The sequence below is a fragment of the Eleutherodactylus coqui genome, chromosome 10 (assembly GCF_035609145.1).
Source record: "Eleutherodactylus coqui strain aEleCoq1 chromosome 10, aEleCoq1.hap1, whole genome shotgun sequence".
Taxonomy (NCBI): domain Eukaryota; kingdom Metazoa; phylum Chordata; class Amphibia; order Anura; family Eleutherodactylidae; genus Eleutherodactylus; species Eleutherodactylus coqui.
The window spans coordinates 130,358,058-130,374,984 of NC_089846.1; the positions used below are offsets into that span (position 1 = coordinate 130,358,058).

A 16,927-nucleotide genomic window follows, 5' to 3' on the forward strand; every position below is an offset into this window, starting at 1 on the left:
ATTCATGTCCCCCTCTGCTTGTCACTGCAGGGATTGCTTCTCCATCCACACATCAGAATGAATGGAGTGCTAACGAGCATGTGCAGTCACACTTAATTAATTTCAATGGGGCTGACGGAAAAAGCCAAGCGCTTGCCACGCACAATTTTTCCACCATGTGGACTGTATCTCTAATTTTCAGTCTTCCCTGAGCTGGTAGGTGGAGACTGTTGTTATGCTGTAATCTATACATTGCATATGGAGAAAACAGCAGATTCCCTATCACACACAGAGAAATAACTTCATCATGGAGGACAGTGTACAGCAGTACTAATCAGTGTAGTTATGCTTTTAGTAGCTATAACACAATGAGTAATGTAATATATTAGTAGCCAGCATCTCTGTGTTTGCTTCTCTCCCTCCAGACCTTTCCTCCTTTCCTTCACATCTGGATAGACGTCTATGAGGAGCATGAATACCCTCTTCCACTTCCTGTTACCTATCATAATATCTTTGTTGCTATACACTACCATTACTTCACAGCAAGGAGTGGAAAGCAAGTTAGAAGAAAGAGAGATCCCTAGTGGCTAGTACTTTAGAGTGATTTTTCCGCCAAAATGTCACTTTACTTAAATAAAGTGATTTGAAGTTTTTCTAGTTATTGTATTGGCTATCACATAACCACAAGTTCTTCGAAATGTAAATTTGCTCTTAGCAGAATGCTTTTTCTTCTTCACTCCTCCATAAACATGCATGCTTGGCTTGGTTGAGAATGCATATGTTTTCATTGTAGAAAGTGCTTAGTAGCTTATCTCTCATGGTAACAAAGGATCAAGAATCTGTAGTGACCTGGACTGACACTACAGAATAGAAGTACCTTACCTGCAAGTTAAGAGCAACTGTTCTAACTACCAGTTCATTTAACAAAGGGTAGTTATGCTTGACTTCATTTAATAAGAAGAGGGAGTCAGAAAAACAAAAGAGTTAAGGTTGTTTAGGCACCATCGTAAATGAGTTAGTTGCAGCTAAGCTGTGACAAGCCTCTGGGGTGAGGAAAAAAGGAGGGGGCTTTTTTCTGGCTTATTTTGTATTGTGCAGTTTTTTTTAATGATAAACAGTGTTAGAAGACAGAAGTCAAAAAGGGGAGTATGGAGTGAGGCAGTGAGCAGTTCAGTCGAAGGAGAGGAGCCGAGATGGACACGGAGGAAGCTGACAGCCATATGAAGACCCATTTTCTCCTTCTCCTCTGTCCTGGTGTAATTAGAGACGCTTTATGTAAACTTTCAAGAAATCCTGTGTGCAACAGGTCATAAATTACCTCGATGCTTAGAGAAACTGTTTGTTTTTCCAAACCTAATGTCTGCTGAAGTCAGCTCTGCCTTCTACCGGACAGCAACACAGACAAAAAGCTTCAGACGAGCAGTAGAGAATCTTTATATGAATTTCATGAGTACATAAGAAAACTTGAGAACAGTGTTTCATAGTGGGCAATGTACTGTTAGTCGGAAGAAAGGGGTATTTTCTTGTCAGTTCTCTCTATATAGCTCTCCCTTAGCTCAGATGCTGCCTCCTCAAAGTTTGTTTATCCATGTATAAAGTGCTAAACTGTATATATGCAATTTCTGGTGCTGGATATTAAGGCAGAGAACCACGTGCCTGAAAGTAAATGGTGTGCCTGTCATTTACCTACATACGTGTGTTAGTCTTATTTCACTAAGAAGCACTTTTAATCCAAGCACTGGCGTCTCGATCACCTAAATTCCATTAGCCGTCTAGATCCTGTTGTATACCTTCAACGGTGCACAAGATTACAAAGAGCATGCTGCACTCATTGCCATCATGAAACATGGCTACTCAGTCCCATCTTAGAAACACGCAGAGAGTGCAGGCCTCTTCTCGCTTGTCACACGTTGCACATTCTGTAAATCAACATACCTGATCCTTCATTACTCTGATATCTACAATCATGTGAGAGTCCATATATATCCACACACATGAGATTGTCTGCCATTCTCAGTGTATGGGCACGATAAGAGTATAAGCAAATGCTACTAAATATCCTGATCTACTACTAATGATCTGCAGATAAATTGCTTATCTCTGTGTCTAGCTTTAAAGGCAGTTTTCTCTGATCTCGATTTTACATGCAACCCTTAATTATTATGCATTGAAATCATTAACTAGGCTGTGTTTGTACAGTGACAACACCTCTTATTCATAAACCATAACCCAAATTAAGTGCTTTATATACATTTATTGGTGTGGTGCACCGCATGTACAGCATCCCTTCAGCCACTTCGATTTTCTTATAATATGTATGTATGACAGTAGCCATCCCCTGCACCTTAGATAACCATAAGACCGTATTACATAAAGATAGACGAGAATAGTCTTATAGATAATTATTGTTTGCTTTCTTCACATCTTGTGCTCATATTTAGAGAAAATACAAAAAGTCAGCGATGCTCTTGCTTCTAAAGTGAGGTCATACTTCAGATACTATTGCCGTGACCGTCCTTTCAAATAACCCTTGTTTGATCTTCATGGTCACTATTTGTAACAGCCAAAAGTGTAATCTATGTCATCCACACCACTGGCACCTCCTCCATCTCGACTTTTGGACTGAATTAAGTCAAGCCCTTGATGTTTGAGAGTCCTGCAAAGTGCAGTAGCTATTTCCAACTACTCTATCTCCTGTTTATGCTGTTCTAGCTTCAAACCACTAGAGAGCTGGCCACTGTTAGATTACGATGTATATTCCCTTTTGAACAGTGGTTTGATGACTGAAGCCACTTACATTTCAAAGTTATGGCACTTGTCCTGAAGAGTCCAGATCTAATCCTGGAGACAGCTGCTCTCTGACCTTGGGCAAGTCCTTTCATGGTTCTGTAACTTTGGACATTGAGACACAAATTATTGGCTTGGTACAACATTGCAGTCCTATGCCCTGTGTTGATTACTTCTTATTAATCTGTAGTACTCTTACTGTGCTCCTTGCCGGGGTTGTATTAAAGAATTATTTGTGCTATAGAGTAAGTTTGGCTCTCCAGATTTTATGGAGATTTTGTGTAAATTCCAAACTTTTTTACTAAGCATTTTTTAGAATTTCTTTGGTCATGTGGTTTACGTCAACTGCGAGGATCTTGGGTTGAGTAACGCTTTGATATTAACTTAATGTATTGCTTTTTGTTTAGCGTACTTTGTATTATTGTGGTGGGTTCATTTTCTTATGTGTCATTTCTCTTTAGCTTTTAAAGGGAATGTCAACACAACGAAGGAAAAACATGGGAAAAATTACAGATGAGGAAGATTCACAAAGTGGGGACTGCGATGATGAAGATGAGTGTGAGAATGGATCAGGAAAGAGTGGACTGAAAATAAGGAATCAGCTACGTTTTATACCAGGTAAGACTTTTTTTATGGTCGCAGGGCTGGAAGAAAAGTTGTGCTTTCCTTGTTGAATTCCTGAGTGTTCTCTGCATGAGTATTGAAAGTATATATCATCCAGGACTTAAATGCCATTGATATAATTCGCCCAAGTTTGTGTATAGCATGTCAGCCCAAGTGAATCACTGAGATCTTTTTTTTTTTAATCAGGCTTTTTTATTTCTATGCGTTACATGTAAATCACTAACCTATCACTAAGCACTTTGTTTGGGGTGTTCTACCGTATTTCCAATAAAATGAATCTCTAAGCACTGCCATAAAGGAAGTGTTGCAAAAGGTCACATTGGTGGATTCAAAGAGTTTCGATCACAGAAACTGTGATCCTTTGATATATAATTGACCATTAAGCCCCTTAAAAATGGTATGCCAACGTTTAATAATCATATTATAGTTTATATCTACAGATAATCCACATAAAAAGTTGAATAACTTTGCTAATTTATTGCAGTACTTGTATTCAGAGTGAAAACCATTACTATATCCAGAGCTGTACTCAAAATAATGCTGCTCATCACTGAAACCAGTCATTGGATAAATTGCCAAACGTTTAGCTGAGCTCGTATAATGCAGTGTGACTGTTAGTTTTCCCTACATTAGCTTATGATACAGTTGCTGATGTAAGGACTACACTTCCCCAAATGCAACAGTCTGTGCAGACACTGAACAAGCAGGAGTGCATTAAAGTTTTTAGTTTAAAAGCTTGCAGAATTGTGAATGCAACCTGGGATTTCAATACAGCTTGTAATTCAGGATAAGTAATGCAATGTCTATACAAAGTGGCTCCACACTATATGTAGAATAATTCTATACGTTGGTTAGCTGCATCAAGCTGTAGGTATACTCATTCACAAGGTCAGTCTTGTCGAACAAAGCATAAATGACTTTGGTCATGGCCTTAAAGGGACTGGGTAAGTTACTCAAGAAAACTGTCCTTATTTGGAGTCCTATTATGTTAAAAATGCCATCCTTTCTATGAAGCATGACACTCTCAGCACTTGCATAAAGGTTTGGGATTTTAATTTTTGGTCCATTTTTATACAAACACTGAACTTTTAGACATGCACCCATCTCTCACCCGCTAAATCCTTTACAGCTATAAAAACTAAAGATCTGGCAAAATATAAGACCCTCCATAACATCCCAAGAATCTTTCATCACCAGTCAACACCCAAAACACTGTGGCGCCACTCATAAAACGCAGTAATGCAGTAAAAGAAGTTTCATTCCTTTCAGTACCAAATGTGGGATTTTTAGATACAGTCTTTCACCATTGAAATGTAGACAAAGTAAACTGCGTTGACAAACCTTGAGACAATGGATGCTGAAGCCGCCATACTGAAGCCTGGAAGAAAGAACATTGTATCCATTCTGTCATATTCTTTATTTGTTTGAGTTATTGTTACTATTGTTGCTTTTATGCATCAAATGCTGCATGACGCCAATAGCATTAATGCTAAATGAACACTAATTACTTATTGGAATAGAAGGATGTATAACTTTATATTGTTTTCGTGCTTATGATAATAGTGACTTTGAATGTGATGATTTGGGGTTTGGCGCTCAGCCTTGGATCTCATGAGAATTTGGCACCACCCTATGGTCCGAGTCCAGCTGTTGAAATAAAGAGTTACATTATCATGTAAAACTGTTGCAAACACATATTTTTTTTTCTTTTTGACCCCACAACCTTGTTCTTGTTCTTTTCTTAAACACCCGGCTTACCATATGTGTCTGTCTTTTTTAACTTGGGAGCAATAGTCATTTTCTCAAAAACTTTGATTTATCTTCCAGTGTTTTGAGAGTAACCTTTGTGTCTGTCTGCTAATAACATGGGACCACTTAAAGTAGTGATTTAGGCAAACTTGTAAAGTGTCAAGTCTAAAAGTTTGTTAGCGACTATAAACATATGCTAGTAAGCGATCAATGCTAAGAAATTTATTATTATGTTACCCTAGTGAAATAACAAAGGATACAGGGATACTTTTATAATGAAAGTTTTATTACTCATAACAGCTGTAATACATGACTGTGTATCCAAGATAGACAATGGAACATAAAGTCGTGATTAGTATGCCTAAATATTTTATGTGATTGTCATTGAATATATATGTATATTTATGCTAAGCCAATGTTTAATTACCCTGTTACCCTGAAAATAAGACATAGCATGATTTTCCAGAATTTTTGAGGATGCAAAATGATTTTTCAGGCTTTTTGAGGATGCTTGAAATATAAGCCCTACTCTAAAATTAAGCCCTGCTAACAGTTAATTTAAAAAGTCAATTTAAATAGTGTCCAGGCAGCTATACATGTAAAAAAGTTAAACAAAAATTAATATAAGACACTGTCTTATTTTTGGGGAAACACGGTAGTTTACTATTTCTTTATACACTTTCAGTAGTTATGTAAGACTAGCTTATATAGCCGGCGTTCCCCTGGTATACATCTCTCTCTATGAATGTTTTCTAATGCTACTTCTTACTTGGTAATAGCTATTGTGGTTTTGTGGCCCAATTAGAGAGGCAAAAAAACACCATTTCTAAATCAAGTATTTCTTTATTTGTATCATATTTTATACTGTTTTTTCAGAATTATGAAGAACAGGAACAATCAATTAGCATACAGCAAATATATAATATATATATATATATGAGCATCTTCAGATTACAGAACAGTATAGATGAAGCAATGCAATTTACCACTTGCCATCAATGAAGTCATGTATTTATTTTTTTAACACTTCACAGTCAGTAATATTGTGTTCTTTTTTTAAAATCTATTTAAAGGGGTTGTCCCGCGCCGAAACCTAAATTTTTTTTTCCACAGACCCCACCTTAGCAGACAGTTAAATTACATCCATTTGTTATTTAAAAAAATAAAAATTTGCTTACCTGGATCCCCGATCTGCAGCTTTGAAGATTCTTCTTTCAAAGATGGCGCCGCTGGTCTTCTCCCACGGTGCACCGCGGGTCTTCTCCCATGGTGCACCGTGGATCTTCTTCTCCAGTCTGCGTTCCACTGCCGATTACAGCCACCTCATTGGCTGATCGGCACCACGTGACGGAGGCTGAGCTACGATGATGCGGAGAAGAGGGAGGAGCCAGGACGCAGCTCGTGAGCCCGGACACATCCAGCAGAGGATTCCTAACTGCGCAAGCCCGACTGTTCGTGCGACCAGAAAAGAGGTTTGATCGTCGCCATGGAGACGGGGACACCAGCACCGGAGGGGGTAAGTGTATAACTTCTGTATGGCCAATATTTAATGCACGATGTATATTACAAAGTGCATTAATATGGCCATACAGAAGTGCATAACCCCACTTGCTGTCGCGGGACAACCCCTTTAATTATTCGTTCTTCTTGAAAACCTCTGGAACGTGCATTGTGTAATGATCCATGGAGACTGCAAACACTTGTTATTCTAGGCCACTGTACTTTATTGATGGGGATACATAATGGCACCCTATCAGGCGTATACATTGTAAAACTTGTTTGTAAACAAAACTTTTGGTTTTTCCAAAAAAGATAAAGAAATGATTTGGTGGGCCTACTCTTGAGTTCGCTACTAGAGATGAGCGAGTATACTCGCTAAGGCACATTCCTCGAGCGAGTAGTGCCTTAGCCGAGTATCTCCCCGCTCGTCTCTAAAGATTCAGGGGGCCGGTGGGGGGTGGGGAGCGGCCAGCGAGAGCGGGGAGGAATGGAGGGGAGGGAGATCTCTCTCTCCCTTTCTCCCCCCCGCAACTCACCTGTCACCCGCGCCGGCCCCCGAATCTTTAGAGACGAGTGGGGAGATACTCGGCTAAGGCACTACTCGCTCAGAGCGGGGAGATACTCGGCTAAGGCACTACTCGCTCAAGTAATGTGCCTTAGCGAGTATACTCGCTCATCTCTATTCGCTACATATAACTGCCTGAATGAAAAACATGGTGACTCCAAGTTAATGCCACAGCAGTTGATTGACAGGCCCTGTGCCTTGTTGATGGTGATACAGAATGCCAACCATTCCGGGAACTGTAATCACTTAAAACTGAAAGGTAAATCTGTTGGAATTAGCGGAATGCGAGGAAAGAATCCATGGTCTCCCTTTCCCTTTCCAGTCAGTAATGTTGTTTCTCTGTCATTGGGCAACATGCTTTTCGTGTAAAGTCCTGTGCCATTGTACAACCTTGGAGGGTGGAGAATCTAAAGCAGCATGATGGGTGGGCCAACTTTTAAGTCGCTGGCGATGTAGTGGCAATTTCCTACTTGCTGCTAAGAGTAGTGATGCAATTTGATGTGCCATGCTATAGAACCTCATAGTCACCTGTTGCATTTGCAGATTCATTATGTTCACAAAGACCAGCTTTAATGTATTTTTGACTGCCTTTCTTTTAACTCCTTTCCATCTTGGCTATTTTTCTTTTTTTTTATTCTCACTTTTTTTTCATCCCGACATTCTAAGAGCTATGACTTCTATATTTTTCCATTGTCATATGAGTAATTGTTGTTTTTTTTCGCAACAAGGTGTAGTTTTTCATGATACCATATATGTATTGAAAAACTTGAAAAGATTTTTAAGTGGGTTGGAATGAAAAAACGAGCCGTCCCGCCTTTGTTTTTTAGATTTAATTTTTTTTACAGAGTTCATTGGGTGGTAAAAGTAACACATTCACTTTACTCTACGGGCCGGTGTAATTATGGTGATACTATACCTTTTTTATTTTGCTGTTGATGGAGGTATGTGAGGGTTTGTTTTTTGAGAGGTGAGCTGTAGTTTTTATTCGTACCATTTTGGGGATACATATGACATTTGATCACTTTTTATTCAAGTTTTTGGGAGACGAAGTGTCTAAAAAAATCCATAATTTTGTCATTAATTTTTTATTTTTTTACAGCATTCACAATGTAGAATAGATAACATTCTATTTCAATTGTATGGGCTAGATTCAGCAATACCAGTTGCATCTTTTTTGTTATATTTTTCTTTAAAAAGTATGAAAGTTTTTTTTTCATTTTTTATATAATTTTAGACATTTTACACTTTAACATTTTTAGTCCCCTTGCGTATTGCAGTTTATTGTATCTATGGTAGGGCTTTATTAAAGTACTACAATGGCAGGTCTGGAACACTTTACTAGAGCTCTGATTTGCCATAACAGCAGTTCAGCTCCCCAGTAAGATGGTAGAGGGTGCCCTCTCCCTTTGACTAACCACTTACAGTAGATGCCAGAGTCAGCATTGACCATGGCATATATGTGGTTAGACTGCCATAAACTGCCACTTATTGAGCTGGCTCAATCCCCAAGCCTGCTTTATATTCCCCTTCTGCGATTATGCTCCTATGTTTACATTAAATGTCAGGGTTCAAAATACTAATAATCTTTATTTATTGAGTGCTAACATATTCCACAGTACTTTATATTCAGGGAATACATGGACAAATGAAATCAGACATTACAGAGTAACAAACTAATCAACTATTCAAACAATACTAGTGAGAGCTTTACTTATGAGAGCTTACAGTCTATGATGAAATTGGGGTGATCCCAAAGGTAAAAGTGCTACTTTCTTACATTGGCCATTTTTTAAATAAAAACCGAGACTAGATCCAATAAAAGAATTATAACACAGCATTGGTACGGGTCACAGTAAAACCATCAAATTAATGTTAGGCTATGACTAAGATCTGCTATGACAGCTTGAAATGTGCCATATTGTTGAGCCATGTATGTAATTTCTGTTGTCAGAATCGCTATCTTTTCTAATTAGGGAGAGTACCTAGGCGGTGAGTGAGGAGACTGAAAAGACCATTCATGCTCCTCTGGGTAATATGCAAATAAGGGAAATGGAATAATACCTCCACAGTGCCACCTATTGTAAGGCAGCATTCCTTCAAGCCAAAGTTAAACTCTTTATACAAGCCTTGTAACAATGACTGGGAATTAAAAGCAAAGCCAGACTCCATGTATAGACAGCTATTTCAGAGTATTTGCCCTTCATCAGTGTACAGTAGGAGTCTGGGTTTGCTAGTGAGACGCCTGGGACGGGTGTCAGAAATGCTATCTTTTCTCCTTGGGGAGAGCACTAGATGGTGAGTGAAGAGACTAAGAAAGCCATTCCTGCTTCTCTGGGTAATATGCAAATAAGGGAGAAGGAATAATACCTCTAAGTTGCCACCTATTGGAAAGCAGCATTCCTTCAAGCCAAAGTTAGACTCTTTATACAAGCCTTGTAACAATGACTGGGAATTAAATGCAAAGCCAGACTCTCATTGTCATTCCTGTTTAATATGTCTCAATGAGGCAGTGATATTATGGATACTGGATGCTTTTCTTGCTGTCTTCTGCAATTGATTCCAGTCTAGTCCTTGCATCCTGCTGGTGAGCTGCTTCGTTTTCTCTGTACAGAATGAATGTGATCCTTACAGTAATTTCACTATGAGAAAAAGTTTGGAGCGACTTTGTGACTTTTTGTAAGTATTCAGCCAAAGATCACTTTCTTCTGTTTGCTTCCTGGCCAAAATATCTTTGTCCTTTTGAGGATAGTTCCTCGATTATCCTCGTGGTATGTGATGCTTGGCAATTGTTTTCCTCTTATAGATCTGAGACATTTTCCTTAGCAGTAAGAAATTCCCATTACACATTGCTGGAGAGCCAACAATAGAGATTTCATTCTGAATATATTTCAAAGTGGGGAAGAAGCTTTTTGGCGTGAACCTGATAGAGTATTGCTTACACATCCTAAGAGCTGCTGTGCTAAGGCAGATAGAAAAGTACATAAAACATTTACATCAGGCGTAGCTGTGCCCTGATGTAATAGGTGCGTCTCCGAAATCCATTACCCACCCAACACAGAGGTTTAAGTTTGTGCTGACTTCAGAGAATTTCTTCCTCCTTGAATTTTCTTTGCTTAGTAACTACTGAACCACAGCCTCTAATAACAGAGAAAGCTGTGGACTTTCTGGAATCAGTTTTATTCTACAGATGGGTTGGGTGTTATATTACTTCTTATCCTTCCCTTTTGCGTCTTATAGGGCTTTGATGATCTTCTACACCAAGGGCGGTGGAATGAAATTCTCTACCATAGTAGCAGAGAATGAACAATTGTTGGGGTATTGAATTTGATATCGGGTCTCTTTGAGCTGGTCTCTCTAAAATAATCTTTTTCCGTCTTAGATAAGTGTAGATCCCAAAGGGTTTAAGTTTTTTGTTCTTCTTGACCGCACTTCCTCATAAAGTATGCACCCAAGATGACTGTTAGGCTAACCTCACACAGGCAAGTGAGATATGGGGCCGTGAATTACACCCCCATATCGTGCTCACCACTATGTGAAATACCAAGGGATGCGAGGCGAGGTCGTGTGAAAACAGCCACGCATCAGTTCGGGGAGAAAGGGACCCTCTGCCGTGGCTGTGAGAGCCGTTGCAGAGGATCACAGAGTTTCTCGCATTGTTTTCAATGGGGCTGGCACTGCAAGATCACACAGCCAGATAGAACATACTACAATTGCTTCATGTGTATAAACCGATTCAGATGAATGGGGTTCATATTTGTGCATCTCAAAACGCACAAATCTCGCACGTCTGAAGCCAGCTTTAAAGAGGTATGCTGGGTTTTTATTATTGCTGACCTAACTTCAGGATAGGTCATCAACAGTTGATTAACAGATATCTGCCACTCGAGATCTTCACTGTTCATGCAGCGAGGCCGTACATTGTCTTCCGCAGTCAGAGCCGGAAGATTAATAAAGGCTTTTCTCCCATGGGCATTGACCACAGATGATGACATATGGCTCCGCTACACTGACAGCAGGGCAGAGGATCAACTGTCCGCCAGCGATCCCAAGGAACGGACTCCGCTAATCCACTATTTATGACCTATCCTGAGGATGAGGTCATCAATAGTAAAAGCCTGGAATGCCGCTTTAATTATACAGCATTAAAGGGGTTTAGTTGCAGAAACTTTTTGTTGCAGCCGTTCTGAGGCCTGCACTTTGCTTGCAGGCCAGACCAGGTTTTGGGTGTGCCCTTGCTTCTCCGGGAGCTGAGGGGTGTGGTAGCTGCAGGAGTAATGTCAGTCAGCACCTGGGGCTGAGTAGCCTGGCTCCCACTTAAACAGTGCCAGCAGTATCTCCTGTGCTGGTCAATTACTTCAGTTGCTTTTGGACAGCGACAGAGGAACACACCTTGGCTGAAGCTCTCCATGCTAGCTAAGTGCTTTTCTGTTTCATTTGGTTTTCTGTTTTGCCTTTCTTTGGTGCTAGGACTCCCTGATAGGGATTGGTCAGTGGCCTAGGCACGCGTGCAGGCTCACACTTGTCAGAGTGATCGGTCCGCCGAGTAGGCAGGGCCCCCTCCTGGGTTAGGAGACTATAGGGAGAGAACTCCCCTTAGTTTCATGTTTCCTTTGCACAGTTTGTGCCTTTTGTTTGTGTTATTGTGGTTGCACGTCCAGAGAATGCAACACTTTTCATCTATTGGACTTTTAGGATAATTATACTTAATACTTGATCTCTCTAGAACCTACATTCTCAACCAGGGGGCTGTCTCTTGGGCCTACTTACACTGTCTTCATGTTCTGCTTTTCTTAGGTGCTGCATAGTTAGGCTCAGACTGGTCCACAGGAGGTGAATCCCTTGGTGGACCCTGAGCCTAAAGGGGAACCCTTCCTGTGTCCTTCCCCCTTCCAAAGCAATCCTTAATGTCTTCCCTGTGCCCTCTATCTGGTGCACAATAACATCTGCTGCACACACTGCTTGTTGCTACACATTCTCACGTGTTACTCATCCCATAGTTCGGTTAGAGTATAGAACGATTTCTCCTCCATTCTCTTGTTCACTTTGTGACATGAGGAGGAGTTATGCTACGCTTGTGCAGCGTCCTGTAGGGTGACCCCAGACACAGGGTGTACGTTGATGAGCTGGGAGGGTAAGATTGTTGCTTGTCATGGCGGCACTTACCATGCTCCCTCCATTTTGGGGCTAACTTTCTCACGGTCACTGGCATAGAGATGATCGGGAACCGCTCTTTCTCCTCCATTCTTCACAACATGGGAGTTGAAGGTACCCCCATGTGGCTGGCACTCTTTCTCAGGAACCCAGAAGAATCGAGCCTCTCCCCGCTCTCACACACTCCTATTTATATTCTCACTCATAGCACATGACAGGACATAAATGATACATTGCAAGAATCACCCAGGCTCATGCAACACTTAACCTCTCACTTGCTGCAGCTGTGCAATACACATAACAAAATGGCTAGACAATTTGCACAGCGCACCTACAAAAGACATGACATGAATGACATTATGGAGGGGGACAGAAATAGATGTACTTGGCCTTTACACGTGGACCGACTGATTGATGGGCAGCACATGAGATTGTGTAGCACTGTCGCTGGAGGAGTGGAGTGACAAGCAGCGTATGAGTACATGCAGCGCTGCCATGCACAAATTCTTTGGCCGGACAGAGGGCACAGGGGAGCCTCACAGCAATATAAGTGGAGAGGAGGGCCTCAGGACCCCCCTAGCTTGTGGGCCTGGTTGTATTTGCAACCCCTATGGCTATGCCAGTGGTTGTTAATGGCCACATTAACACTAACTGCTGTTCACCTGTAAAATTAAGTAGCCATTAAACCACGCAACTATTAAAAATCTATTTGACAACTGTGCAGTTTTGCATGTCGACACACTTTTCAGGACATGCTGTGACAGTTCCATGTGAACTTACTCTTTACAGAAAATGCTGTAAATGCCACCTTTGGGACCCTCACCTGTTGGGTGAATGGAGATCCACTATTTCCCGCCTCCTATATTCTCCATATACTTCAGTGGAGACAGGCTACCTTTCCATTGAAGTGTACGGAGAGTGCTATGGCCAGGGATATGTAAATGGGGATCAGGTAATATTTGCATGCAGCTGTACAGGGGCCCCAAGAATGAATTTTACTGTTTGGCTCTGGGCACCCTAGTCAGACACTGTGCATAATTTATGGTCATAGTCTTGGGGCGCTCTTTGATGTCATTCCTTTGTGCATGGGGTACTTTATTGAGAAACATGGCTCTTGCTAAGTGAGTACCTGAAGGGCTTAGGTTTGTCTTCTCAATTGTATCCGCTCATAAAATACGCAGTAAAGATGACTGTAAAGATATTTTTATAAAGATGATGAAGGAATTCTTTACTTTCAGACACCTTTCCTATACTTGAGTTCTACGGTTTTTAAATGAACACTTGGTTGAGTCTCTTGAGATGCTCTTCAAGTCTATTAGCTGAAGCTGAAAGCTGCATCCCAGATGTTCTTCACTTGCTGCTAGCATCATTGACATTCGCAGAATCTACGTTTATTCTCCTCTTGAAGCGTCACTTAATTTATTCTCCACATTCTGAACTTCATGTTTTCTAAAAATCACTAAGTAAAAACCTCTTGAGTACATACTGCCTAGATTTACTTCATTTGTCCTGGCAGGAGATGTCTGACAGCATCTCACTATTGAATAACCATGCAGGTTGGACACAACTATCTGATATGTATGGCCACCTTTATTCAACAGCAAGTATAAGAAGACTGTGCATACTGTATGCCATAAATGTCGGATAGGTGTGGGTCTACCTCTGTCTACAATGGGGACCCCTAACCCCCCCACATTTCTGATGAGATTGGCGCTGCATCCTGATAGAAATTGGAGGGGTGGACAGGCATATGTATGGCTTTTTGCATTCAGTCAGCATTTCTTCCTTTAACCCTTTGCAATCCAATTTTGGATTCAGGGTTTCCCAGGGGGCGTTGTCTTTCTGCCATTATACAATGGCGCCACCTGCTGGCGGGAGCCAGTGCTGCGATATGTGACATGCTGGAGAGGCCCCCGACAACAGAGCGGCCAGTAATATACTGTAAGAATACCCTGCCGGACGTCTTCTGACATCGGAGCTGTACAGTCCCTTAATCAGAATGTCTTTAGACGTCAGACAGTGGATTGGAAAGGGTTAAGAGAGGGAATGGTGCAAGCCCTACTATGGAAATTGTCTTACTGGAGACGTCATTATTAGCGGTGCACATAAGTGCTACCGATTTCGGTTCAGCTAATATTTGTTCCAAGATGCTTGGCTATTGATGGGTCGGGAGAGTAGAATTTGCTTAGTATATTAAAGGGGTATTCCCACATTAGATGATTACGATATATGATATATCTGCAGGATAAGACATAAAAGTCTGATAGTGTGGGTTCCACCTCTGGGACTCGAACCTATTCTGGCCCCCACCTGCTCCGACCACCCTGAATGCAGTAGTGGGGGGGGGATTAGGAGGATGAAAGCAGCCAAGCTCTCTGCACTATGCTGTTTCCATTCCTCTCACAGAGCTCAATGGAAGTTATACAAACATAGTAAAACATAGTAACATAGTATGTTGAGCTGGAAAAAGACATACGTACATCTAGTTCTGCCTATTATCCCTCAATGTCCATCCAGAGGAAGGCAAAAAAACATGCAGTAAAAGCCAATTTTCCTATTTTAGGGAAAAATTCCATTCCAATTCCAAATCTGGCAATCAGAATAATTCCCGGATCACTGACCCTTATGAAATAATTAGTGATATAACAGGTAATATTATTACGCTCAACAAAAACAGCCAGGCCACCCTTGCACTCTTTTACCCTGTATCCCTGAAAATAAGACAGTGTCTTATATTAATTTTTTCTCCAATAGATTGTACTTTTTTACATGTGCAGCTGCCTGGACACTATTTATATTGTCCTTTTTTATTAACTGTAAATAGGGCTCATTTTTGGAGTAGAGCTTATACTTCAAGCATCCTCAAAAATCCTGAAAAAGCATTCTGCATCCTCAAAATTTCAGAAAAATCCTGCTATGTCTTATTCTCAGGGTATATCTTATTTTTAGGGAAACGGGGTAGTGAGTTTGCCATCACCCCGTCCTCTGGCAGACTCACTGCACTTACAGTAGAGAATCCCCTTCTATGTCGGTGTAGAAACCTTCTTTCCTCTAGAGATAGAGGGCGCCCCCTTGTTACAGTCACAGTCCTGGGTATAAACAGATGATAGGAGAGATCTCTGTATTGTCACCTGATATATTTATACATAGTTATTATGTCGCCCCTCAACCGTCTTTCTTCTAAGCTAGCTAACCCGTTTTGATAATCCCTCTGTATATTACAGTCCACCCATTCCGTTTATTACTTTAGTTGCCGCCTTTGTACCCGCTCAAGCTCTGATATGTCCTTCTTGAGTACTGGTGCCCAAAACTGTACACAATATTCCATGTGTGGTCTCACCAGTGACTTGCATAGAGGAAGAACAATGTTTTCGTCATGTATCCCTTATTCCTCTTCTGATGCACCCCATGATCCTATTCGCCTTGGCAGCAGCTGCCTGACACTGGTTGCTTCAATTAAGTTTACAGTTAACTAAAATCCCCAAGTCCTTTTCTATGTCGGTGTAGCATAGCCAGCCATGGTTGTTTTCGTATTTTAGGAGTTACGGGAACAGAGTAGCTCGTTGTGCTATACTATTGCGTAACACCTACTGACTTCTATGGGAGTTACGGAAACAGTGTAGCTCACCCAAGTTCAAATGTTTCTGCAGTCCAATTACATAGTATTCAGCTGTGTTCCCATCTCAGCCATCGCCCCTTTAACTACATTCACCCAAAAGTCATTCTTTTAAGTGGAGAGAACCTATAAAACCTTTAAGGACCAAGCATGGTAAATATGCAGCTCTTGGTCCTGGGCTTTAATCCCAGCCGCTAGCAGAAGTACAGTGCGGGATTAAAGCCTCTGCTCCTGCAATCAAGCAGGAGCAGGTTGGGTCCTCAGCTGTCAGACAAAGCCAAGGATCTGGAGGAGAAGATAGAAGCCTTTTTTTAACCGCTTCTGTCTTCTCCTTTCTAGGATACATAGCACTTAATGGGCGCTATGTACTAAAGAATGAAAGTGGAAGTATTACCTCCAATATGTGATCCGGCATTCCTAGCAGATCCTGATCAGATCTGTTAGTGACTATTGTCACTACAGGGGGATGTTTTTCTCTGTAACTGGAGCTCCTACAGATGCCTCTGCTACAGTAGAAAAGTATGAAATAAAGAAGAAAAAAAAATGGTGGCGACTCCCAGAGGTCTTATATGACGTCATGGGGAACATAAATGGTTAAAAACAGTTACAAAAATAAGTTTAAAAAAATTACACAATAAAAAAATATTTATGTAAAAAAGAAAATCACCCACTGCCGACACCAATTAAAACCGTCGCCATGTGCGCCCTATGCTCCAAAACTATACAAAAATATATATCAAAGCGTCCAAAACAAAATGCGCAACCAATTCATATACTTCATTTTAGCATAAATATACTCATTTTAAAAACATACAACTATAAAGTTAAAAAAAAATTTTTTTTAGCTTTTATCCCCAATAAAACTAAAAAATATTTTTTTTAAAAAGTCAGTGAAAAAAGATATTAAAAAATAGCCCTATATGTCACAGGAAAAAAATGCAGCAAAAATAATTTTG

General features: G+C 40.7%; 1 protein-coding gene across 1 annotated transcript in view; it reads left to right on the plus strand.

Moving 5' to 3' along the window:
* The window catches only part of GPC3 (glypican 3), a 440,854-nt gene that overhangs the window by 335,161 nt on the left and 88,766 nt on the right, over positions 1-16,927 (plus strand). Inside the window, exon 7 of the mRNA XM_066581848.1 lies at positions 3,228-3,384. Coding sequence (XP_066437945.1) covers positions 3,228-3,384 — 157 coding nt within the window. The remainder of the gene's footprint in view (positions 1-3,227; positions 3,385-16,927) is intronic.